This window comes from Megalobrama amblycephala, linkage group LG17 (genome assembly GCF_018812025.1).
Source record: "Megalobrama amblycephala isolate DHTTF-2021 linkage group LG17, ASM1881202v1, whole genome shotgun sequence".
NCBI classification, from domain to species: domain Eukaryota; kingdom Metazoa; phylum Chordata; class Actinopteri; order Cypriniformes; family Xenocyprididae; genus Megalobrama; species Megalobrama amblycephala.
Window position 1 is genome coordinate 11,893,772 of NC_063060.1, and position 27,145 is coordinate 11,920,916.

Sequence of the window (27,145 nt, forward strand, 5' to 3'; positions counted from 1 at the left end):
TGGATTAGTTTTCCAATCTCTTCTTCATGAACTTTTTGACGCGTCAAAGTGTCAGTTGCAAAAGCAGTACAGGTGCTAGTCATATAATTAGAATATCATCAAAAAGTTGATTTATTTCACTAATTCCATTCAAAAAGTGAAACTTGTATATTATATTCATTCATTACACACAGACTGATATATCTGAAGGATTGTAAAACAAAACCCATTCAAAAATGTGGGGGAGATTCACAAAGAGTGGACTGCAGCTGGAGTCAGTGCTTCAAGAACCACTACGCACAGACGTATGCAAGACATGGGTTTCAGCTGTCGCATTTATTGTGTCAAGCCACTCTTGAACAACAGACAGCGTCAGAAGCCTCTGAAGACAAAAAGGATTGGACTGCTGCTGAGTGGTCCAAAGTTATGTTCTCTGATGGAAGTAAATTTTGCATTTCCTTTGGAAATCAGGGTCCCAGAGTCTGGAGGAAGAGAGGAGAGGCACACAATCCACGTTGCTTGAGGTCCAGTGTAAAGTTTCCACAGTCAGTGATGGTTTGGGGTGCCATGTCATCTGCTGGTGTTGGTCCACTGTGTTTTCTGAGGTCCAAGGTCAACGCAGCCGTATACCAGGAAGTTTTAGAGCACTTCATGCTTCCTGCTGCTGACCAACTTTATGGAGATGCAGATTTCATTTTCCAACAGGACATATCACCTGCACACAGTGCCAAAGCTACCAGTACCTGGTTTAAGGAACATGGTATCCCTGTTCTTAATTGGCCAGCAAACTTGCGTGACCTTAACCCCATAAAAAATCTATGGGGTATTGTGAAGAGGAAGATGCGATATGCCAGACCCAACAATGCAGAAGAGCTGAAGGCCACTATCAGAGCAACCTGGGCTCTCATAACACCTGAGCAGTGCCACAGACTGATCGACTCAATGCCACGCTGCATTGCTGCAGTAATTCAGGCAAAAGGAGCCCCAAATAAGTATTGAGTGCTGTACATGCTCAGACTTTTCATGTTCATACTTTTCAGTTGGCCAAGATTTCTAAAAATCCTTTCTTTGTTTTGGTCTTAAGTAATATTCTAATTTTCTGAGACACTGAATTTGGGATTTTCCTTAGTTGTCAGTTATAATCATCAAAATTAAAAGAAATAAACATTTGAAATATATCAGTCTGTGTGTAATGAATGAATATACAAGTTTCACTTTTTGAATGGAATTAGTGAAATAAATCAACTTTTTGATGATATTCTAATTATATGACCAGCACCTATATATGAAAGGAAATCTGACAGAATTCTGTCAAAAAGATCTTCATGTGTGTTCTGAAGATGAACGAAAGTCTTACGGGTTTGGAACAACATGAGGGTGAGTAATTAATGACAGAATTTTTATTTTGGGGTGAACTAACCCTTTCAAAAATGTGGCGCTGTAGATGTGAGATTCTGAAAATAGTGAGACCATGCATTTGTGCATATAGACTAAAAAATAGACCATATATTGACTTTTTTGTTTTTTGTAATGACTACACAATGCTTTCAGCTACCACAATAATGTAATTTTCTCTGCAATTATTTGTATATGTGATTAAATAATAAATATAAATGTATACAGATTTAAGTGATTGACAGCCCTATTATTTGTGTTTTTAGGCCAGATTTTAAACTGAAACCAGACCTGCTCAAACATGAATGCAAACTCCACACTGTCAGCAGGAACGCTCTCGGGTTCTGAGAAACAGAAAAGCTTGAAATAAAACTTCCAGCCCTCTCCTTCCTGTCCTTTATTTGCCAACCTGAATGAGAAAAATAGAGAGAGAGAGAGATCTTACCAGCCTTAGACTGATTGTCGACCCACTCATTTTTTAGCCAATCAGAAAACACCCTCTGCCTCTCATGTATTTATATTTGTTTAAATGTCTTTATAGGGCAGAGTTTTAAATCATTTTATAGCACCTTTAAATCATTTTACATCAGATTAAGTGTTCTATACTCATGGCTTTAATAGTATACATTATGTATTATTTAAAATTAAAGAATAAAATAATATATAATTTTAAAAAATATTTATATAATTTTAATGTATGGTGATTTGAGGTGAAACTCACTTCTCAAACTTAGCGAGGACATCGGCCACCACAGTCCTGCTCTCTATGGCTCGGTCTGTGTTGTCATTATGTTCAAACAAAGCGAACATGTTCTTACAGTCCTCCATGGAGAGACCCTTCAGCAGCTTCTCAACCACCTAAAGACCATCAGACACACACACACACACACACGGTTACTGTGAGTCTGAAGCTCATATGTATATGTGTGTGTGTGTGGATGTTTTTTGTGTTGTTTACCTCTCCTGCAGTTGTGTGTGAGTTAATTGTGATTTTGCAGGACCCGCCACCATGGCAGTAAACTGTCGATGTCATTTCCTGTCTGCTCAGTATGGCCCTCAGCTCCTCCTGTGAAGGAACGTATTCGCGTCCACGCATGTTCCGCAAGGCGTCTTGGGAGAATGTAGCATACCGTTCCATCTCAGTGCCTGGGTACAGCTCTCGTGTCCTGAGTAGAAAATCAGTCACAACCTAATCAGTTTGTAACATGGATAAATCTCTTCATCTCCCTCTCATTGGTTACGTTCATAATGGCGTAATCAACCATGATTTTTCATAGGTATGCAAAATATATCAGAAACATATAGTTGTGAATTTCTTCGATTTTTAAATTTAAACGACCTTTGTTGTCACCTGATGCTCACCTTTGAAGATAATCTTTAAAAAAACTAATAATTTAATAAAACGTTAAAAGTAATCTTTTGAGAATCTCAAAATCTAATTTTTCATTATGTTTTTCATGTTCAATGTTGTTATTCCTCAATTCACTTCTATATTTAAAATAATTGATTTTAGTTTGTGTTTTATTTTTCATTTATTAAGACAAAACAACATAGACTTTTCATAAATTATTTATTGGTTATTGTCATATTGGCCCACATTTTAATATTGGTCCTATTTTGCAGGTCCTTCTGACTCATTATTTGATCAGACTGCAAAACTTTTACACAAATTATGATTTAAAAAAGCAAAATAACAGTATTTATTTCCAAGATGATAATTGGACACCATTCACCGAATTAAACATGCAATGTAACAAGGTCATGTGACAATGTTGTGTACTTCTGTTTGATTTCAGATTTATTTTTTCTGTTTCACATACTAAATCACATAATAAATAGTAAATACTAGGGCTGTCAATCGATTAAAATTTTTAATCTAATTAATTACATACTCTGTGATTAATTAATCTAAATTAATCGCATACATAATTTTTGCTGTGAAAGTATTAAATATTTCAATTCAAATGAATCAATGCAGGGTTTTTCCTGGGTCAAAAATGGTCTTAGGTGGTGACAGACATGGTCATCCACACAAACAGTAAAAAGTGCCCTACCCACGTGATCTGCGGGCCCGATACTGACAATAAAGTACCCGTCACTCTCATTGTAATTCTTTCTTGCCCTCTTTGCAAAAAAAAACAAAAAAAAAGTGATTTTATAGCTTTGTAAGAGAAGATGCTTTTTTGCTAAACCTGAAAAGTATTAAAAAGTAGCATTTAGAAGTTATATTAACTAATAATATAATTTTCTACCATATACAATTGAATGCACCTAGCTAACAACAACTTGCTTTGTTCTGGTTTCACCTCACTCCAGTCTAAACTAACTGATTTTATAGGTAGGCCTAATTTACTACACATTGCGTTATTTTTTCTCAGATTAATTAATCGAAATGAACGCGTTATTTTGACAGCCCTAGTAAATACACTTCTGTTCAAAAGTTTGTGGTCAGGAAGATTTTTTTTATATTTTTGTAAGTCTCTTATGCTCACCAAAGCTGCATTTATTTGATCAAAAACTAAGTAAAAAAAGTAATACTGTGAAATATTATTGCAATTTAAAATGTAATTTATTCCTGTGATGGCAAAGCTGAGTCGCAGTGTCATATGATCCTTCAGAAATCATTCTAATATGCTGATTTGGTGCTCAAGAAACATTTCTTATTATTATCAATGTTGAAAACAGTTGTGCTGCTTTATATATTTTTTATTTCTACAATGATACTATTTTTGGATTCTTTCATGAATTGAAAGTTCATTGTAATGGATTTTACTGTCACTTTTGATCAATTTAATACATCCTTGCTGAATAAAAAAATCTTACTGACTACTGAATGGTAGTGTACTCTACTGTGCAGTATGGATTACTGCTTACATTACTTACATTAGTATGGAATTTTTATCCTACAGGACAAAATAGTCAAAATACAAACACACATGCTCACTGACCTCTTCAAGTGAAATTTCAGGTATTTGAGAATACTTCTGGAGGCGGGGCTAAATGTGCAGCACATGCAGGCTATGACTCGCCAGCCACTAATGTGGGCGGGGCCAGCAGGTTTCGGGTGGTGTGCTGTCTGTTTGATGAGCTGGCAGAAGAGCTCATCTCTCAGGGGTCGTAGGTCATGAGCCGTCTGCAGAAGCCCCTGGATGTGAGGGATGGGACTGTCTTCGGCCTCTAGCTGATGAAGAACATTGAAGAGCTTGAGGGCCTCAGCCTGGAGTGTGCCGTAATTTCTCCCCTTGTCAGCTAAAAACATGAATATACAGAGTGATTATTACCATTAGGGTGTATTAGAACATATAGGTCAAGTCACATGTATTTATATAGTGTTTTATAAAATACAGATTGCTTCTATGCAGCTTCATATTAACGAACAGAAAAATAACAGTGTAGATGTTGCAAAGTTGATTAATTATGAAACAACCTCAATTTCAGCTATAAAGCAGCTCTACAGAAGACATAGTGTCAATGTTGATTCAATTCAGTTTAATAACAAAGTGAATGTTGATTAGTTATGAATAAAACTCAGTTCAACGATAAAGTAGCTCTACAAATGATAATAGTGCCATTATTCAGCTCAAGTCAGTTCGATGTTGATTCAATTCAGCTTAATAAGTGTTTGAGTTGCAGAGTTCATCAATAATTTGATTCAGCTATAAAGTGGCTCTACAGAAGACAATTATCCAGCTCAAGTTTTGATCTCATTCTATAGTTTCAGTGCAGTCAAATTGATAATAATACTAAATATTATGTGTATTCTAAACGTGTGTGTGTGTGTGTTTCACTCACAGCTGAGCTGTGCATCTCCATAGGGTAAAGGCAGGAGGGCTGTATGTAGAGGGTGGTGTGTGTAACGCAGTATTGGGTTCCTCTTATAGATCTGCTCCACCACCTCTGAATTCAGACAGTTCTCCTGAAAACAAACAATCACAACAGCATTTCAATAAAATTATGTTAAAAAACATAAATGCATATGCAATTGTGTGTGTGTTACCTTGATGTCCTGTATAAGTTGCTGTGTGTGTGTATCGATGAGCGGTTTGCCGTCAATGACGGTTTGTACAGCACTGGCCCATCGACTAGCCTCTGTCTGCAGCTTAGAGTACAGCCTGTATGAATGCTTACGACCAAATACGCTCACGTTCCAGTAGCCTATAGGCACACAAATATAATATAGAGTCTGAGAAAGATGTAAATGTTTTTTGGTATACTCTACTGTTTATGTGTATGTATGTGTGTGTGTGCTTACCAGTCTCTCTGAAGACTCTCTCATCGGGAACGATCACGGAGCAGAGGCTGTTAAGCACTAAAGAGCCCAGTTTAAGAGCGTTTCTCTCTGAGCTTTTATAATAATCCACAGAATTGTGAGTCAGCACAAACCAGCGCTTCTTCAGCTTAAGATTCCCCCGACTGCTGCCCCGAATCTCTTTATACAACCAACCTGGAAACCAAACCAGAGAGAGAAACAGAAGGGAGAGATTTGACATATTTTCACATTTTAAATTCAGTTTGTAGATGAAGGCTTCCTAACGTGGTGGTGTTGATTTGAAAGTGAACATTATAACATGTAATTGTGGTCTAAGCCATCTTTTCTCTTCATTCTTTATTTGCCTAAACACTAAATTAACCATCAAGTATGTAATAAATATTACATATAATTAATACAAAAAGAGGACAATATGTTCAATATCAAATCAATCATTCCGTGTGTCAACTCAACCATAGGTCCCCAGCTCAAATTTTTAATTCTGTTAATATTTTAGTTAATAATTAGTAATGAAAGCCAAAATATTAAATGCCACAGTAATCCACTATTTTGTAAAATTCTTAAATGTAAAATTTAAAGGGCATTTAAAATGAAGATACCCCGCCCAAAAAAGGTTTTGTTAAGAACCAAACTCTAAAAGGATATTATAGGTGCAATAGGTGATTCTCTACAGAACCATTTTTTGTTATACTGGTTAAATGTCTCCTCATATCCTGATAGTAAATGTATTTTTTTTAAATATATATTGTCTGTGGAAGGCGTAGGACAACAAAATGTAAATCCAATCATTATATTTGTTCCGAATTAAATAATACGATTTCCTACCTGCCTGTCAACATATGTTTTTACATACCCTCGCGCACCCTGTTCGCGCAGACATCATACGTCATCAGCGCATTTCAGACAGATGTCAGTGATGGAGCACCGCAAACAAACAGCAGCCACCTTTTAAAGTTCCTACCGAATTAAAACAACAAGCCTATGTTGCGTTCATGCCATAACTACTGTAATTAAGAGATGGCAACCAGTGACGTTCTAACCGGAGCTGTTCAGTCAGACTCGGAATTATGCGTATCCATGTCAATAGTATCAACACCAGAATGAATCTGCAGCAGTCAAGTACAAGCTCTCTAAGTTGTTTACGTTCATTACTATTGTAATGTTATGTGTTTTGAGACATGAGATAGTTTAACGTTGTCTCTTTTGACACTCTGCCGAGAGCAGCTGTGTGTGTGCATTCCTGTGTTTTGGAGGAGGAGTGGCTTTGGATGGTGATTTGCAGGGAGGGTGGGACAGTATGCTTTTAATGCTAGCAGGCTAACGTTAGCATTTCCCAGATCACCTACTGGACCTTTAAGATTTTTGAGTTAAAGGCATGCAAACTTTGGGGGGAAAAACACAAAAATGCTTAACATTTTTAATATACAGCTTTGCTCTGATTCTATGACTGACTAGGAAGAGTGATGAAACATCCTCATACAGTGAGAAAAAAACTAATGCAAAGTATTAAATTCAGACAATCCATTAACAGCTGAACAAGGCTTTTGATTTGTGCAAATAGGTGACCTCTCACCCCTGATGATGAACTCCTGTCCTTGCACACGTGTGTCTCCTTTCGTGCGTTGGAGCAATGTAATCCAGTGATGCATTTCTTCTGCTGACTCAGCCATGCAATGTAGCACACGATGGGCTGTAATTATAACGAAGGCATTTGGCCTGGATAGAGAGAAAATGCAAAAACATTTAAAATATTTTATTGTCTACATGACAACACAACTGTATGGTTTTTCTCAGATATAAAATAAAATGGTTATTGTGAAATTAGATTTAAACATTTACATTCATTTTGCAGATGCCTTTATCCAAAGCAACTTACAAATGAGGAACATCACAAGCAAATTGTGATAGAGGCAACAATATTCATAGTTCACAAGTTCAGTAAAAAAATAAAAAATAAAAAAAATAAATGAGAATGAGACTAAAATGAGAGTCACCTTTTGAAATATAAATAATTACAAAATGTTGCAACTGAGAAAGTCACAATTATAAAGCAAAATATAATTATAAGCAAAATTGCAATTATTTGTACATAATGTACATAATATATATAATATATATAATATAAGATTTATATATATATAATGTAAAATAACACTAATCATTTAAAAAAAAAAGGGGCAATAATACAAGTGCAGTTCACTAATCCACTAAACTGCCTTTTAAAGTTTTTGTTTCAAAAGCAGCAAGACAAAGATAACAGAGTGTGTGTTTACCTTTCTGGGTTGTCAGAGGCACATACAGAATCAATCATTCCCACATCCAATGTGCCCTATGAAAAATACAAACATCATTTCTAAATATCTTATGAATTGTCTGCAAAAGTGTGTTTGTGTGTGGTCCTGGTAAACCCTACGTTGTGTGGACCAAATGTCTCCACAAAGATATTAATACCAGTAATTTTTGACCTTGTGGGGACATTTTTGGTCCCCATATGGAAAACAGCTTATAAATCATACTAAATATAAATGTAAAAATGCTGAATTATTTCTGTGAGGGTTGTGTTTAGGGGCAGGTCTAGTGTTAATGGATAGAATATACAGTTTGAACAGAAAAAAAAAAATCATTATGTCTATGGAAAGTCCCCATAAAATGTGCGTGTGTGTATGTGTGTGTGTAATACTTACCACAGCATTCTGAGGATTTGCTTGTTCATCATGCATCTCTCGAATTTCCTGTTCTGTCGACATGTGCACCTGACTTAACACGCTAAACCAATGACTGCACACAACACAGAGACTCAATTCAATGGTTTTACAAATTTACTAAGTAGGCTTGAAGCATACAGGTTTAAAAAACACAAAACATAAACACACTTACCTGGAATCTTCAGCATTTTCTGCAACAAGGTGGTATGTTCTCCCTGGCATAACAATGTCAATCCCATTCTCCTTCCCTGTTACATCAATAATCTCTCTGATAGAACAACACAAAAAGAACAAGTCAAGTCACCTTCATTAAAATAGAGCTTTATACATTACTGATTGTTTCAAAGGAATGATAAATAGGACAATAATGATTAGTGATGCAAAGAGAATTAAATTCTGCTGTAAAGCAGCTCTAAATAGACAACAGTGTCATTATTCAGCTGAAGCCACTTCAGTGTAGATTAAGTTGAGTTCAGTTCAGTGAAAAGTTCAAAGAGAAATATAAATAACCAAATACATCTTTTTGCTGCTTTATGTACTGCTTCAAAAGAAAAATTTAAGGGAAAAAAAACTATTTTCTTAGAATCAATAGGCCTTTAGGCTGAAAAAAGAAAGTATTTTTATACACGAGACAACAGAGCATGACCGTAGCTCTCAGATCTAGTGTCACACTGATTGTGACTGAACCTGAAACCATTGTTTACTGTACTTCCTGAGGTCTTACTTGGCTTCGTGCATGTCCAGCATGCCTTTCATCCGCTCTTCTGTGTCATTCTCGTAGTAGATGAGTTTGCTCTGTCGCAGGACAAACCAGCGGCGTCTCCAGTTGCGACGGGAGAGTGTGGAGGAGCCTCCGCCCTTCTTCAGCAGCCAGCCCTGTTTGAGCGCCTCTTGTCTGCTCCTAAACCACAGAAATGTTTCATCCTTGAGCACACACCAGCGACGCTTCCAAGAGTTCAACAGGCCACCTGCAACACACATCCAGGCACATCCAAGCTTTCCGTAAATGAAATGCTGTAACAGTGTCGCCATTAAACCTTTTTGTTGACTTACACTTCAGCTGTGCACAAGAATTAATATATAATGTGGCTTCTGGTTAAACAGTTTCAGCATGCAAATGATTTCAACAAAGAAGACAAAGTGTAATTAAAGGGTTATTTCACCCAAAAATGAAAATTCTGTCATTAATTACTCACCCTCATGTCGTTCCATGTGTAAGACCTTCGTTCATCCTTCAGCAATTTAATCACCACTTTCAAGACCCAGAAAGGTACTAAAGACATCCTTAAAATAGTCAGCGTGACTAAAGTGTTTCAAACTTAATTTTATGAAGTAACGAAAATACTTTTTGTGCGCAAAAACATAACAAAAATAATGATTTTAATCAACAATCTCTTCTCTTCTATGTCGGTCTCCTACGCAGTTGACGCAGTAAGCACAGTGCAGTGCTTCCATGTTCCATGTCAGAACGGCAACTCATTATTGGCCGGCTGACTGACATGGAAGAGAAGAGATTGTTGATTAAAATTGTTTTTTTGTTTGTTTATTTTTGCGCACAAAATGTATTCTCGTCACTTCATAAAATTAAGGTTGAACCACTGTAGTCATGTAGACTATTTTAACGATGTCTTTAGTACCTTTCTGGGCATTGAAAGTGGTGATTAAATTGCTGTCTATGGAGGAGTCAGAGAGCTTTTGGATTTCATCAAAAATACCTTAATTTGTGTTCCGAAAATGATTGAAGGCCTTATGGGTTTGGAACGACAAGAGGGTGAGTAATTAATGACAGAACTTTCATTTTTGGGTGTTAAATATGCAAATATTAAAAGTGATAAAATCTCTTCTAAGCAATCAATTATTTGTCCTAATCAGATATGGCTGCCACAAACGGTTGGTTTATACATCTAATGAGTTGGACTGTGTAGCCCCACCCACTGAAATCTGATTGGTCAAAATCCTGCTCTACAAACATTAAACAATTTAAGAGTAAATTTGATCTTAAATTTAAAAAAAAAGAAAAAAAAGTATAAAGGTGTTTTTTTTTGCACACCTTTAGCTGAAATAAGGTACAAAACTTAACTAAACTTAAAACTTATCTTCAGGAATAATTTGTAAAAGAAGAACAAGTGATATGAATTTCATTACACTGTCTTGCAAACATATAATTAAACAAACATAATAAAGGAGAGCTGTTGAGGGAGGAGTGGACAAAACTCTATTTACCTTTAATATAAAGGAAACTGTGGAAGTAGGGGAGAGTGACACAATTATAGACAGAATCCCGCCGGTAAGATGATTCATCGTCAGTGTCAAACCTTTCAAAGTCATCTTCACTGTCCTCAAACTGATGGAAAGAAACAGGGATACACAATCAGTAATTACACAAGCATGAACACATGCTTTTAAAGTCATGAAATGGCATTCACAACTCTTTTTGCTTCAGTAATGTGATGTACGCTACCATTTAGAAGATTGGAGATTCTTTTTTTTTTATTTTAAAATATTATTACAATTTAAAACAACTGTTTTCTATTTATTTTAAAATGTAATTTATTCCTGTGATGCAAAGCTGAATTTTCAGCATCATTACTCCAGTCTTCAGTGTCACATGATCCTTCAGAAATCATTCTAATATGCTAATTTTGGTTTGGATTCTTTGATAAACTGAAAGTTTGAAAGTAAAAATTCATTAATTTTAAGTATAAATCTTTTGTAACATTGTAAATGTCTTTACTGACACTTTTGATGAGTTGAGTCCTTGCTGAATAATTTCTTTTTTTATTTTTTTATTATTAATTTCGTTGATCAGAGCACCTTGAACATGCAAATGTGTTGTTAAAATACAAAAATGTTTTCGAATCCCTGCTCTACAAAAAACCTGTATCTTTTAATGAATCTGAATCATCAACCATGCAGAATATGTGTGAAAAACTTACTGAAGATTGTGGCCCGTCTGAGCTGAAGCGGTACGCCCCTGAGCTGACACTGGTGCTGGTTGCCATGGAGCTGCGGTGGTCATGTGACCAGTAGTCATTGTGAGGTGGGAGGCTGGGAGGTCGCATGATGATGCCTCCATCATAATCATCTGCATCATAATCTGAATCTTCATCGGGAGGGATTAGCTCCGCCTCTTCTTCCTGAACAACGTGAGAGTAGGTGGAGCCACTGCTTGAGGGTGGAGCATTAAAGGCTGAGGGTATGATGATGGGCAGGACTGGGGGCAGGGGCATACGGTCATTTGCATAAGGATCCTCCTCGGAGGAATCATCGCTGGTGCGGATTCCACTGGTGCGCTGGCCATCCGAGTGGCCGTGCTCGCTGGGATTAGGTGAGTCTTTAAACCCGTCATCCACTCCCAGACCTTCATCCACCTCATCTTCCTCACCTCTGGCTACCCCCTGCTGTGAGCCACCGGATCCCCCCAGCGAGCTCTCGATGTTACGCACGCACTCGTCGATCTCATCGAAGTTGAGCGAGGTGAGGAACTGCTGCGCAGCCTTGCAGGCCTCTTCTTCCAGCCTGCGCAGCTCCTGATCACGCAGCCACTGCAGACGATGCAACGACTGCGTAGTTAGACTCTGCTCCTGAGCTTCTTTCTGTCGCCGCAGGCCTTCAATCTCACGCTCCAAACGCAAGATCTCCTCCACCTGTGATGCCTGGTTTGTTTCTGCCTCGAACACTTCGTCAAACACCTGCTCTGCCAGTGATTTCTCTGCTACAGGGCTCTCAGGAGGGCCATTCTCAAGTGGGCTACTCTCTGGTACAATACTGTCTGGTGCGGTACTTTCAGGTAAGACGTTTTGAATCAGCTCATTTTTCATTTGTTCCTCTAATCTTCGAGCCTCCTCCGCCTGCATAGAAAAGAAGACTGTGTTACCCAACATGCAACAAACAGAGTGTCACTTGAGCTGGTTTTGTTATGAATGCTGCATTTAAAAAAAGATAGAAAAGAAACAGATGTACATCTTATGTCTACTCTTGAATTGTATACACTCATATACATACATACAAACATACATATATATTAGGGGTTGCACAAACTAGTCGACAAATATTTCTTATCCTATTGCGCCCTCTATAGGCCATGATCAACGACTCAGTCAGTCACAGATCATGGCCTATAGAGGGCGCAACAGGATAAGAAATATTTGTATAAACATTTTTACAATTTTCCCATCTCATGATTTTCCTTTTATAGGCTTTGGCCTAAGTATTAATTCTATCTTTTGAACTCTTTTGGTATTATTGTTTCAGAGTTGCATACTATGGTTAACTAAAATCACATGGGTAGCATGTTTGGTATCGATGGACTCCAACTTTCGTTTCCTATTTGGTAATTTATGTTACACTCTGCTAACTATGTGACACAATAGTATTGTAAGAATCTAGAAGGTTCTTCTCTCAAACTTCAAATGTCTTATGCTAATATCTTGCTAGAGAACAAAGACACGTAAAAAAGTTCCCTCTAAAGGAACAACCCCTTATTGGCTAAGACAACTCAAGAGGGTGTGGCATCTTCACACTTTAAAGGTGCCCTAGAATCAAAAATTGAATTTACCTTGGCATAGTTGAATAACAAGAGTTCAGTACATGGAAAAGACATACATTGATTTTCAAACTCCATTGTTTCCTCCTTCTTATGTAAATCTCATTTGTTTAAAAGACCTCCGAAGAACAGGCGAATCTCAACATAACACCTACTGTTACGTAACAGTCAGGATCATTAATATGTATGCCCCCAATATTTGCATATGCCAGCCCACGTTCAAGGCATTAGACAAGGGCAGGACGTCTGGATGTGCACAGCTGAATCATCAGACTAGGTAAGCAAGCAATGACAATAGCGAAAAATGGCAGATGGAGCGATAATAACTGACATGATCCATGATTACATGATATTTTTAATGATATTTGTAAATTATCCTTCTAAATGTTTTGTTAGCATGTTGCTAATGTACTGTTAAATGTGGTTAAAGTTACCATCGTTTATTACTGTATTCAAGGAGACAAGAGAGCCGTCGCTATTTTCCTTTTTAAACACTTGCAGTCTGTATAATTCATAAACACATCTTCATTCTTTATAAATCTCTCCAACAGTGTAGCATTAGCCTATTAGCCATGGAGCACAGCCTCAAACTCATTCAGAATCAAATGTAAACATACAAATAAAATACTATACTCACATGATCCGAAGCATGCATGCAGCATGCATGATGAACATTTTGTAAAGATCCATTTGAGGGTTATATTAGCTGTGTGAACTTTGTTTATGCACTGTTTTATAGTCGAGAGCTCGGGGGGCAGGGAGCGCAAGATTTAAAGGGGCCGCAGCCTGAATCGGTGCATAGTTAATGATGCCCCAAAAACTGATGGTTTGCTCAAGGCTGTTGATCTGCTGAATTTCAAACAATGCTATAACTTCTTGCTTTCCTGTATTCTGCTTAAGCTCTCTCTTTCCCTTTGTAAACTGTATGCATGTATGTGTGTGAATGTTAGAGTAGTTTAAGTTCTTAGTCTAGTTAATAAAGTCTTGTTCATGTCACAAGTAAAGTTGTCCGTGTTTCTTGCTCATATACTGGAGTCGCAAATTATGCAGATTTTGGCTACACGCTCTGAGTTGTACTGTACAGTAAGAATGTTATTTCCCATAACCTGGAAATTAACATTTGTTAGAATTTATAAACAATTAACACTGAGTGTTCACTGGACAAACAGATTAATTGATTGTAATATTAATTTTACTACATTAAGTTAATTCTATTAACTGATCCAAATACTTATAATTGATAAACTAGTTATAATTAATTATTCATATTTCTTTTGAGCTATTTTGCTACAGTGTGCACACATTCAGTAGCGCAGAAATGTATTGTCAACACTGTTCTGTGATTTACCAATAAAATAACTTTGAAACTGAAAAGTTCTAGCATATATTTCTTAGTAACTAAAACCTACAGCTTCACTATTAGTAGAGAGACGCTGCCAGGTAGAATTCATTCACATGCAAACGCTCTCTCACTAATGCATTTATATAAATGTAATCTTTACTGTGCTATTTTATCTGTATCTGATTTAAAACGAGCAGAAATCTGTGAGAAATATAATGACCCAAAGACAAATGAACTGATAAAAATAAGATGTTATGTAGGATTAGCCTTGTGGGCAGCACTGTGTCATATGCCATATAAAGTAGCTAGGCACAAGGTGACCCGCATTCAAGTCTCAGCTTGAGGTTCAGGCTTATTTTTCATTAATAATGTCATCAGCGACTAGCCGACGTTGACTCGACTTTAATCACAGAAATGTCGACTTAAAAAATCTGAAGTCGTTCAACCCCAAATATATATATTTATATATTGACAGGCAGACAGACAGACAGACAGATAGACAGATAGATAGATAGATAGATAGATAGACAGACAGACAGACAGACAGACAGACAGACAGATATTAATAGATTGATAGTTTTTTTTCACTAACCGCTTGTGCCAGGAGCTCCAATTCCAGTCTTTCTCTGACAAATAAACACCACAAGAAGATCAAACTTAGAAACTAACATTATAAACACAAACATAGGTATAATGATACTGTACAAGCAAATAATAATAATTTTCATAATATAATTTAAAGTATTAGTTCACTTTCAAATTAAAATTTCCTGATAATTTAAGAAATATCTTTCTTTCTTCAGTCGAAAAGAAATTTTTGGTTTTTGATGAAAACATTCCAGGATTTTTCTCCATATAGTGGACTTCAGTGGACCCCAAATGGTTGAAGGTCAAAATTACAGTTTACAGCGATCCCAGACGAGACACAAGTGTCTTATATAGAGAAACCATCGCTCAATTTCTAAAAAAAAAAAAAAACATTTTATACGTTTTAACCATAAATGCTCATCTTGAACTAGCTCTCTTCTTCTTCTCTATTTGAATTCCAGCAGTGTAGACACTGCTAAGTGTATTACTGCCCACCACAGGTCAAAGTTTGAACTAAATTGTCATGTACAATATGCTAGTGCAAGTATATAACAATTAATTCAAACTTTGACCTGTGGAGGGCAGTAATACACAGTGTCTACACCGCCAGAATTCTAATAGAGAAGAAGAGAGCTAGTTCAAGATGAGCATTTACTGTTAAAACTTTTTTTTTTTTTTAGAAAATGAGTGATGGTTTCTCTAGATAAGACCATTATTCCTCGTCTGGGATCATGTAGAATGTTTTGAAGCCGTTTTGAAGCTGAAATGAAACTGTAATTTTGACCTTCAACCGTTTGGGCTCCATTGAAGTCCACAATATAGAGAAAAATCCTGGAATGTTTTCATCAAAATCCTTAATTTCTTTTCGACTGAAGAAAGAAAGACATGAACATCTTGGATGACATGGGGTGAGTAAATTATCAGGAAGTTTTAATTTGAAAGTGAACTAATCCTTTAATACAGGCACAACTGCCCACCTCTCTAGTGCCTCCTGTTCTTCTCTTCGTCTCTGTTCCTCTTCTTCCCTCTTCCTCTTCTCCTCTAGAAGGTGACTGTAAAGCCGTCGTGCCCTTTGCCCTCTGAGCCTCTTCTGTAGGGTGATGGTGGCCCAGCGCATTGTCTGGAAGCGCCGACGCCAATACAGTGCACGGTAGTTTTTCTGAATGACAACAATGCACTGCAACAGCCGTCTGTATTGCATGCTATAACCAGCAGAGGGCAGAGAGAAAAACAGAGGGAGTACATTAGAGTTGAAACCAAGTGTGAGTGAGTATATGTGCATAAGCATGTGTAAGTGTGTTTACCGTGCTCTATAACCCAATAGATGAGCTTGTATAATTGAAGCCGCTTTGAGCACTTCTGTTTCTCTTTGTTTCTCTAAACGCAGCTCCAAGCTCTCTCTCATAAACACCTACAAAAAACAACCAATGAAAAGCTGTCATTTACACCAGATCCACCAATCATGCTGGAGTATAAAACCAATAAACTATTAGGTTTAGATTTAAGCATCTTTCAAACTGTTTCATTTGCACAAAACCTTGCACCAATTTTATTTGCTTATGCACCACCCTATTCAGTATTCTGGGTAGCTGATGCATTAACAAAAATAATAAACACATTTAAGTTAAAACTTACATGAATACAAAACGGAGAGCGTATATATTAGGTTACCTGTTAACTTAGGTTAACAGTTAGCAAAGTCATGATTGAATTGTGTAGAGAAAAACTTTTCAAAAGTATTTTATGTCAGCTACCCACACAGTCCCACATTTCAAAGTGAATATCCCGAGGACATAATGTTGCTCACCTTGGTTTTTCCCAGCTGCCATTCAGAACTGCTGTTGTCATAGATCTGAAGCAGAAGGCGGCACTGCCCCTTGATGTCATCTGACAAAGCCACACCCCTCATCAACACATAGTACCTGGCAAAAACAAAATGAAACAGTGATTGATCTGTCCTGGCAAAGGTGGTTCACAATAAAGAAGTCTAAACACGTCAGTTAACACTCTGAATCCTTTTATTCTCATGGGGATTGGAAAATGCAAAATTATGTTACGTCATGTGACCAAAAATTGGGAAAAACTGGTTTTGTTGCACACCCACCTGTGAGAATTTTAGACAAATCCAATTCTGCTTATATCAAACTGACTTATTTCTTTTCACAGCCTAAAAATGGATCTTACTTTTATACACCAATACCGCATTCATCTCTTTGTCCATGTATACACTATATGATTATCATTCAAAGATGCAGGAAATGCAGGAAAAACAGAAAGCAAGCAGTAACAGCACAATGTTAATTATGGGTGTAAAACGGCGCTGAATTTTGTGAATAAGACACATTCTATTAAAGGGATAGTTCACCCCAAAATTATATTTGTCATTATTTACTCACCCTTATGTTGTTCCAAACCTGTATGAGTTTCTTTCTTCTGTTGAACTAAAAAGAAGATATTCTAAATAATGTTGGTCATAATCAAACAGTTGACGGTAGCCTTTGATTTCCATAGTAGGAAGAAAAATATTATGCAAGTCAATGGCTACCTTCAACTGCGGTTACCAACATTCTTCAAAATATCTTCTTTTGTGTTCAACAGAAGAAAGAAACTCATACAGGTCTGGAACAACATAAGGCTGAGTAAAGAATGACAGAATTTTCATTTTGGGGTGAACTATCCCTTTAAAAGTGACATTTGCATTGAAAGGAGGAGTGTTTGGACTGAAAAGAATGACAATGACTTCAATTAACGACACCTAAAGTGGTGTCGTAAAAAGGAACATTTTCAGAATTAATCATTTTTCAGCAGGAATATGCGAGTTTATAGTTTTTGTGGCACAAACCTGGAACAGAAATCCTTGAATGTTCTCCGGACTGGAAACCCAGAACGTCTGATTTTAACTGTCTCCAACATCCCAGAATATCTCAGCTGGTTGAGGACTACAGACTGCTCAAACTGATCGGGCATCTGCAAAAGAGTGTGACATTTTACCAGTTTATATCACTACATTTGCTCCATTTAAAAAGTGTTTCAGCTTCAGACTGAAAAGTTAGAGGTCCTAAATCTAAATGAGCTGAATTAATTCTGCTTTCAAATATAGACTGGTTGAGTTTTGAGTGGATTCATTCTTTAAACACACTAAGTGGGCCATCATCACCCCCTCTCCCCCTGACCTCCGACCCTGTGTGGGGGTGAGGTCGGAAACGGGGCGCTGTTATCCCCGCTTCTAAATGTCATCTCTGTGGAAGGAGGAATGAACCAGAAGACTGGCGCATGAAAGTGAGATGAAGAGATGAGTGGTGAAAGAGCTCTGTGAGAGCAAGGTCAATACCAACACACACACTCACACTCACACAATCATTCATTATAGTTAGAGGCTAATTAACATACTGATACATGCAGCACATAAGTCACAGAAAGCAGACAGGATCAATGTCAGAGTGCTTCATGGGGGCAGGGACAAAGTGTCTCTTTAATGGTCTCCCAGAAAAACAAATGCTAGCAACATATAACACATATTAAAAAGATAGTACACCCAAAACTGACAATTCTGTCATCATTTACTCATCCTCATATCGTTCCAAAACCTGCCTGACTTTCTTTCTAATGTGGGACACAAAAGAAGATATTCTGAAAAATGTATCAGTGTTTTTGTACATACAATGAAAGTTGTTTTGGAGCACACTGACTTTCATGGTATGGGCAAAAACATTTGAAACGTTCTTTAAAATATCTTCTTTTATGTTAAATAGAAGAAAGAAGAGTAAATGATGACAGAATTGTCAGTTTTGGGTGAGCTATCCCTTTAGGAATCAAACCATGAGAACATTTTGAACAGTTTTCCTAAATCTGTTCTTTAATTAGCAAAACTATGAGAAGCTTCTTCATTATCCAACAGGTAAACAGATATCAGACCATTCAGATAATTGAATACCATGTCAAAACAGCAGCCAGACATCTGGAAAAACTCTCAGCATCTGTCTAAACATCACTGTATCGGTTCTGTTCTTCTATATCAACAATGTAACTGTCTAAATGTTTAATTTAATAGTATATGAACTCTTACTGTACGGAAAAGTGTCCTTTCTCATCCTGTGTCCATCAGCAGCTCTGAGTGAGTCTATGTTCACAACAAGCCAGTGATCAACTGGTCAGCTCACACACACATACACACCCCCAACCTCTCGGCTCTCATTCACACACTGCTGGTTACCATGGAGATCAGACCCATGCTGGGCTAATTTGCGCTCAAGGGGGGAGGGGGGTGTTGGAGGGAAATGCATTGTGGGTAAAAAAGGGGCAGAAGCCACCCCAGCTGTTTACATTCAAATAAAGTGGGGGAACAGGGGACGGAGAGACATAGACATACAGCTAAAGAGAACTTGATTGAAAGACAGACATACAAACAAATATATAGATGTCATGCATAATTGTACATTAGATAATTAATTAATACATTAGTTGTTTATAATAAGCTTTTTAAAGTGAATAATATTTTAAATTGTAATCAATATTAGATATATAGACAAATAGAAAACAGATAAATTAATAGATCCAAATGGATATCTTGATGTAAATTAGATAATTTATTAAAAAATATTATTTTTAGTTTATCATTTAAAAATTGTATATACTCTAAGTCAAGTCAAATTTATTTGAGGAGAAAAAAAATAAAAGAAAAAAAAATAAAATCTAGTCAAATTTATTTGGAGACAACTAATTACAAAATTAAATGTTTCTGTTTGATTTTACTTTTATTTTCTTGAGGAATGATTTTTATATATTCAATTTTGGATACAGTCAAACCAAAAATTATTCAGACACTAGATATAATGTTTTTATATTTTTACTAGTGGGTGCAGGACACTGAAGTTCATGTAAGTGAGGATAGCAAAATAAAGTAAACTGTGACATATTCAGACACTTTGACCTGACCATGTTTTGCTTAAGTGTTATCTGACATAATTAAGATGAATTTTTTCTGACACAGTATAACTCTGAGATCTTGTCGTATTTTATTACCATTTTTTTTAAACTACAGTGAACAAACATGTTACACAAAAGTAGCTGTAAATAATTTAGTTTATTAATTAATCATTTTAGTTTATTATTTTAGTTTTTAACTATTATAATTTATAATCTACATTATTAATTAATAAATTATGTTTGCTTTCTCTTCTGCTTTTTTTTTTTTTTTTACATTTTATATATACTAACTATATACTTGTGCCTTCTGCACGAGGCAAATGCATATTGATTTACTTCAGCATAGATTTGTGTGAAAGTAGAATGGAACAGAATTGATGTGTCCCACTAACACATCAATTCTGCACCGACCTCAAACAACTGAACAAAGAACTACTACCATACACAAAACACACATGTAGTCTGACATCTGCTGTAGAATTAATAGGCAGCCTACTGAATGGCCTCGGGTCCAATGCAGTCTGAATAGAAAAGTGTGCAGAGCATGTGTCTGCATCTCTCAAAGGAGTCTTATATCACCACACCGAGTTTATGATGTCTAATCTTCCTCTGTCACTACTGAATGAAAACACTGAGAGATATACAACCATGCACAGAATCGCCATCTGATAGTGTGTGTGTCTAATTGGTGTGTGTTTGTAAGTGTGTGTGTGTGTGTATTAGATGTCTGCACTTGAACTCTGCCCATAAACATCTTAAAATAAACAAAACCACTCTGAACTGGAAATCAAAATTAATTTCAAACCTGAACCCAACATAAACTCAATGTTATACAAACTGACACAAAGTAGAAGACATCTAATGTTCATATGTTTGTGTCTGTGACACATACCTTGCTATTGTTGGGTTTAATGCAGCGTACAAAGAATGGATTGGAGGCACTTAGGGTGGACATCAGGGAATGCAATGAATTCTGGGTAGACAGAAATAAATCATGTGTTATAAATTGTTTAAAATGTTTTATACTAAATGCACTTAAAGGATTAGTTCACTTTCAAATGAAAATTGCCCCAAGCTTTACTCACCCTCAAGCTATCCTAGATGTATATGACTTTCTTCTTTCTGATGAACACAATCTGAGATATATTAAAGGTGCCATCGAACATTTTTTTACAGGATGTAATATAAGTATAAGGTGTCCCCTGAATGTGTCTGTGAAGTTTCAGCTCAAAATACCCCATAGATTTTTTTTAATTAATTTTTTTAACTGCCTATTTTGTGGCATAATTAGAAATGCGCCGATTCAGGCTGCGGCCCCTTTAATTGCTCGCACTCTCCGCCCCCTCCCGAGCTCTCAACTCTATCACTGCATAAACAAAGTTCACACAGCTAATATAACCCTCAAAATGGATCTTTACAAAGTGTTCATCGTGCATGCTGCATGCATACATCGGATTATGTGAGTATTGTATTTATTTGGATGTTTACATTTGATTCTGAATGAATTTGAGGCTGTGATCCATGGCTAACGGCTAATGCTACACTGTTGGAGAGATTTATAAAGAATGAATGAAGTTGTGTTTATGAATTATACAGACTGCAAGTGTTTAATAATGAAAATAACGACGGCTCTTGTCTCCGTGAATACAGTAAGAAACGATGGTAACTTTAACCACATTTAACAGTACATTAGCAACATGCTAACGAAACATTTAGAAAGATAGTTTACAAATATCATGTTATCATGGATCATGTCAGTTATTATTGCTCCATTTGCCATTTTTCGCTATTGTCCTTGCTTGCTTACCTAGTCTGATGATTCAGCTGTGCACAGATCCAGACGTTAATACTGGCTGCCCTTGTGTAATGCCTTGAACATGAGCTGGCATATGCAAATATTGGGGGCGTACATATTAATGATCCCGACTGTTACGTAACAGTCGGTGTTATGTTGAGATTCGCCTGTTCTTCGGAGGTCTTTTAAACAAATGAGATTTATATAAGAAGGAGGAAACAATGGAGTTTGAGACTCACTGTATGTCATTTCCATGTACTGAACTCTTGTTATTTAATTATGCCAAGATAAATTCAATTTTTAATTCTAGGGCACCTTTAATAAATAACCTGACACATCCCAGCTTATAATGGCAGTGAAAGGGAAACAACAAGTATGAGCTGAATAAAGTGCCTCCATCCACATCCATCCTTCATAAATGTGTACTCCACACAGCTCTGGTGGTTAATAAAGGCCTTCTGAAGCGAAGAAAAAAAAAAACATATTTAACAAGTTATGAAGTAATTCCGTATTCAAATTATGGAAAAAATGGAACTGGCGTTGCGTCAAGTAGGCTTTTTCCATACGTTGAATAGGGAAGCCATAGGATGTAGTGTTTTGGAACTGCAAGAGTTTTACACTTTCTTCGTAAGTAGAATACGGAAGGCGGTCTGACGGAAGCTAGATATTTGTTAAATATGGATATGTTTTTACACAAATGCATCACTTCGCTTCAGAAGGCCTTTATTAACTCCCCGGAGCTGTGTGGAGTACGTTTATGATGGATGGATGTGGATGGATGCACTTTCTTCAGCTCATACACGTTGATCCCGCTCACTGTCATTATAAAGCTCTGATGCGTCAGGATATTTATTAATATTTCTCTGACTGTGTTCATTATAAAAAAGAAAGTCATATACACCTAGGATGGCTTGAGGGTGAGTAAAGCTTGGGGTAATTTTCATTTGAAAGTGAACTAATCCTTTAATATACTAACAAATCCTTGATGTTTGAGAATGTTAGAAAAAAATAAAAATAAACATACAATCACTTTTTAAAGTGTAAGAGTGAAAAATGATCAGTCTCTTTATATTCACTTACATTTCAATTTAATTATTGTTTACCTGTTCTAAAGCATTATGGGAGTTGTAGTTTCTTACCTTAAATTGGGAGCTAACTGTAGGTCTGCGATACTTTGAGCCACACTTGACTGTGTCCTGTCCAGTCCAGGTGTTCACTCTCTCAAAGAGATCATACACAAAATCCAACCTGAGAGAACAGGAGCATGTGAACAAATGGCCTCAGAGAGAAAATTACACAACTACATTCAAACACACACACACACACACACCTGCTCTCCCTGAGTAAGTTGAGAATATCATCTCTGAAAGTGTCTCTGTTCTTCTCCAGGATTCCTCTGACATCATACACAACCTGCGGACAAAAAGCAGGATGTTAACCTGAGACATGACACCTGCAACACTGACGTTGAACACATTTATTTCCCTCATTCTCCAATATACTGTATACACCATAACACATGAGATATGGGATGTACTACAGTACAGGTGAATAGACTATAATTTTATCTTTCTTTTTTCAAAATGAAACTTGAAACTTTGCCCACATTTTTTTTTTTTGGTAGTTGAAGATACAAAATACTGTGGAAGGTAAAGTATTTCAATCCAACTAAAATAAATAAATAAATAAATAATAATAATAAAAAAGTAAACAGGGTGCTATACCTCTCCTGCGTAGTGCTTGATTCCAAACTGATGAACTGCAACACGAGGCTTAACATAGAACTGATTCCTCTGATGAGATGGAGAGAGAAAAAGATTAGTGATTATAGTGATCATATTCAGGGTGATTATTATGCCCAATATTCAAATCAGTGCTGGATCAACATGTTTGTTTGGTCCCCTCCATTTGGGTACATTCCTGCCTACAGTTCTTGCCCAAGAAAACCTGCTCCACTTCCAAAAAAAGTGTGTGTGTGTGTGTGTGTGTGTGCGCGCGTTTTTGTGATTTATGAGGACACAAATTTGTATAATGACATGGGTATTACACTGGTATTATGACGTAAATATGAAATATGAGGACATTTAGTCCTCGTATTTAAAATAGCTTTAAAAACATATTAAACAATGTTTTATTAAAAAAGTAAAAATGCAGAATGTTTTCTGTGATGGGTAGGTTTAGGGGTAGGTGTGTGTGTGTGTGTGTGTGTGTGTGAGACGTACAGAATGCTGGCTATGGAGTTTCTCCAACAATGTGTCATCAGTGCCTTTAGGAAAATGACTCTCCTCATTCACAAGAGCAAGCAAACCCAACTTCTGCAGAAAAAACACATGCATGGACAGACTCAGATCTAGAATGTCAGATTTTAGACAGTGTTTTTGATTGTCTATGTTTGAGTTTTTACCTTTTCTATGAGATCAAGGCACTCTCCATTGTCCATCCAGTTGACATCATCCCAGACCAGCCCTTCTCTATGAACACAAACACAAAGAAAGTGTTAAAATGGCAGAGAACTGGATGCTTACCCTGTGCACTGGCCGCATTTAAACTGTGTTTTGGTGTTGCTGATGCATTGAGTATGTTTATATTTGTAATGACTTACTTGTTGTACTCAAGCTGTTCTAGAGAGAAAATGTGCTTGTTGAAATACTCCTGTAGTTTCTCATTTGCATAGTTAATGTTGAACTGCTCAAACCGGTTCACCTGAGAGGGAGAATTGAAATAAAAAAAGAGTGGAATAACATTAGTAATGACCAATCGGTTAAAACCTCTGTCTGAAACTAGTCAGCATGGCTCTCACCTCAAAGTTCTCAAACCCGAAGATGTCCAGGATACCGATGGATCTGAAGTCTTCACTGCCATTGATACGGTTGTTCAATTTACGAATAATCCAAGTGAAGCACTGAGAGTAGAGAGCCATCGCCATAGAGTCCCGTGAGTCCACCGCCTGACAGACATACACATGCATATTTGTGTTGTTATTCTGACTACAGAAGGGTATTTGAGTCTTTATTACTTAACTAAAGTAATTAAGGGCTGAAACTGAATAATGAAAAAATGTAAGAGTTTAAAAGTCAAAAGACAACATATATCACATTAAGTTTTTCTTCCTTTTCTGCATTTGTAGTAAAATTTGCTTCATTGCAAATAATGCTGTACTCCTTTTAGAATGCTTCTATTGTGTTTTTACTTTTAAATATGTTGTGTTTAATGTATTTTTAACAGTAATACATAATATAAACATCGGCACTGAATGGAAAAGTATTTGGAAATCAAGAAGAAATCAAGTTGTAATATTTGATGGGAAACAATTTTTAAACCTGTATCCATACAGTAATAAAATGGTTCATGAAAAAGGTGAAATGTTTATTAAAAGACTGCAGTTACATGTGAAGTCCTCTAGAGGGTGGGAGAGTTTCTGGACCTGTTTTTGGTGACTACAGAAGTATTCTGATTAAATCTATATTGTGTTTTTAGCTGTGACTTGACTTTCATTTTACAATCATGTTATAACATATATACAATAATGTGTGTGTGTATATTTTAAGTGACAGAGTGGTAGTTGCGTAGCTGTCAATTAAATCTTTTAAATTTCATTTAAAATATCTTCCTTTCTGTTTCGAAGATGAATGAAAGTCTTACAGGTTTGAAATGACATGAGGGTGAGTAATTGATGAAAATTCTTTCATTTTTTGGGTGAAGTAAACCTTTAAGTTGTAATGTGTGATGATGATAAACACACATTACAACTTTATGTTTGTTTGACTGTGTTTTGTGTAACCATGTAAACACCCCTGTTACCTGCTCTACAGTGAGGGGTGTGCTGATCTCTTCTCCTCTGAGGATCATGGATCTGTGGGTCAAAACTTCAGCCAGCTGGGCACAATCCAACCCCAAAAGATCTGCAGCTTTACTAAGAGCTATACATACAACGATTGTATGAATATAAATGTAATGCAAGTATCATCAGTACAGTAATATCAAATAATAACAACTCATAAATTCAACAATTAAGACAAAAGGGAAATAGAGATGAAGAGAGTGGAGAAGTGATTACCTGTTTTAGAGCAGACTTGTGCTCCACCTGCCGTTAAAAACTCAATGTTTCCCACATGCAGGATTCCCGACAGGAGCCTCAACACCTCCTTGATGTTCTCTTCTCCAAATTGCATTGTCCTCAGAGCATTCTAACACAAAACACAGTCAACCAGCATTAAAAGACAAGATAACCATATACACACAATATATTTTATACACTATTTTTCAAAAGTTTGGGGTCAGAATTAAAAAAAAAACTTTTATTCAGAAAGTATCTATTAAATTGATCAAAAGTGACAGAAAAGACTACACACAAAAAAACATTTTCTAAAAAAAAAAACCTTCTAATTCAAATATTAATAATAATAATGCTGTTTTAAATTTATATTCCCTAAATAATCCTGAAAAAACGTATTACCGTTTCCACAAAAATATTAAGCATGCAAATGTTTTCAACATTGATAATAATAAGAAATGTTTCTTGAGTATCAAATCAGCATATTAGAATGATTTCTGAAGGATCACTGAAGACTGGAGAAATAATGCTGAAAATTCAGCTCTGCATCACAGGAATAAATTACATTTAACAGTTATTGTAAATTGAAATAATATTTCACAATATTATCTTTTTACTGCATTTTTGATCAAATAAATGCAGCCTTGGTGAGCATGAGACACACAGACACAAAATCATAGTATCTCATTGGATGAGCCAAGACCAAAACTATAGATAGATTAAATATATAATATTAACTGCTGTTGTCATTACTGTTTAAAATCCATAAATATCCAAAATTTGACAAAATGTGTGCTTATACAGTAGTGCATTAGGTGTGTGTGTGTTCATGTGCTGTAGAGTAGTCATACAGTGATGTGTTGTCATGTTGTGACTATCTCACCAGCACTTCCTGAAAAGTCTCAGTGTCATTAATGGCTTTGTCCTTCACACATCCTGACTGACCCAGATAATGAAAGCCCTCCGGAGGGGTGAGGGAGAACGACTCTGTGAGAAAATGAGTGAGAGCGACAAACACAGATATTAAACAAACTGATACTGTGTGATGTGAAACAGGCAGCACTGCTTCACTGTGATAGTATGACCTTCTGATCTATCAGTCTCATTTGACAGTGACATCAGCAGACAGTGAACCCTGGCTTAGGTGACTAAACTAAGAAAACCATGAATAACAACACAGTTTTGCACACTGTGGTTCATCATGAAGCATGCAATCTCTCTTTTGTCCCTTGTGACATATTTGTTGCTAAAATGAAAAGCACAGTAGTGTCTACCACTTACTGAATGTATTCATTTACTCTCAGACGTGGCTCTCATTAGTGAATATTGCATGAGTGAAGGATACATGGGTTTCAACGTAGTGGAATATCTAACGATTCAAATGTTACAAAAACACTTTAAAACGGTTTAGATGTTTACATATCTTACTAAGATGCAATTTAATAAATAGTTTATACTCTTTACATAAATAGACCAAGGGGAACATATTTAGACAGGTTGTAAACCCTTTTTTGTTTTCAGACAGTTGAATATAACTTAAAAAGT

The 27,145-nt window shown here is 36.4% G+C and overlaps 1 protein-coding gene across 1 annotated transcript in view; it reads right to left on the reverse strand.

Annotated features, from left to right (window-relative positions):
- Positions 1–27,145, reverse strand: part of myo10 (myosin X) — a 59,750-nt gene that overhangs the window by 4,876 nt on the left and 27,729 nt on the right. Inside the window, exons 9-38 of the mRNA XM_048164002.1 lie at positions 26,484–26,587; positions 25,604–25,733; positions 25,348–25,466; positions 24,347–24,493; positions 24,149–24,249; positions 23,951–24,017; positions 23,769–23,861; positions 23,271–23,339; positions 22,877–22,959; positions 22,686–22,794; positions 20,644–20,724; positions 17,668–17,792; positions 16,633–16,747; positions 16,130–16,236; positions 15,803–16,027; positions 14,830–14,863; positions 11,286–12,200; positions 10,573–10,693; positions 9,074–9,317; positions 8,522–8,617; positions 8,329–8,422; positions 7,918–7,973; positions 7,218–7,360; positions 5,627–5,818; positions 5,372–5,529; positions 5,167–5,290; positions 4,323–4,623; positions 2,333–2,540; positions 2,096–2,232; positions 1,666–1,783 (exon numbers count right to left, since the gene is read on the reverse strand). Coding sequence (XP_048019959.1) covers positions 1,666–1,783; positions 2,096–2,232; positions 2,333–2,540; positions 4,323–4,623; positions 5,167–5,290; positions 5,372–5,529; positions 5,627–5,818; positions 7,218–7,360; positions 7,918–7,973; positions 8,329–8,422; positions 8,522–8,617; positions 9,074–9,317; positions 10,573–10,693; positions 11,286–12,200; positions 14,830–14,863; positions 15,803–16,027; positions 16,130–16,236; positions 16,633–16,747; positions 17,668–17,792; positions 20,644–20,724; positions 22,686–22,794; positions 22,877–22,959; positions 23,271–23,339; positions 23,769–23,861; positions 23,951–24,017; positions 24,149–24,249; positions 24,347–24,493; positions 25,348–25,466; positions 25,604–25,733; positions 26,484–26,587 — 4,616 coding nt within the window. The remainder of the gene's footprint in view (positions 1–1,665; positions 1,784–2,095; positions 2,233–2,332; positions 2,541–4,322; positions 4,624–5,166; positions 5,291–5,371; positions 5,530–5,626; positions 5,819–7,217; positions 7,361–7,917; positions 7,974–8,328; positions 8,423–8,521; positions 8,618–9,073; positions 9,318–10,572; positions 10,694–11,285; positions 12,201–14,829; positions 14,864–15,802; positions 16,028–16,129; positions 16,237–16,632; positions 16,748–17,667; positions 17,793–20,643; positions 20,725–22,685; positions 22,795–22,876; positions 22,960–23,270; positions 23,340–23,768; positions 23,862–23,950; positions 24,018–24,148; positions 24,250–24,346; positions 24,494–25,347; positions 25,467–25,603; positions 25,734–26,483; positions 26,588–27,145) is intronic.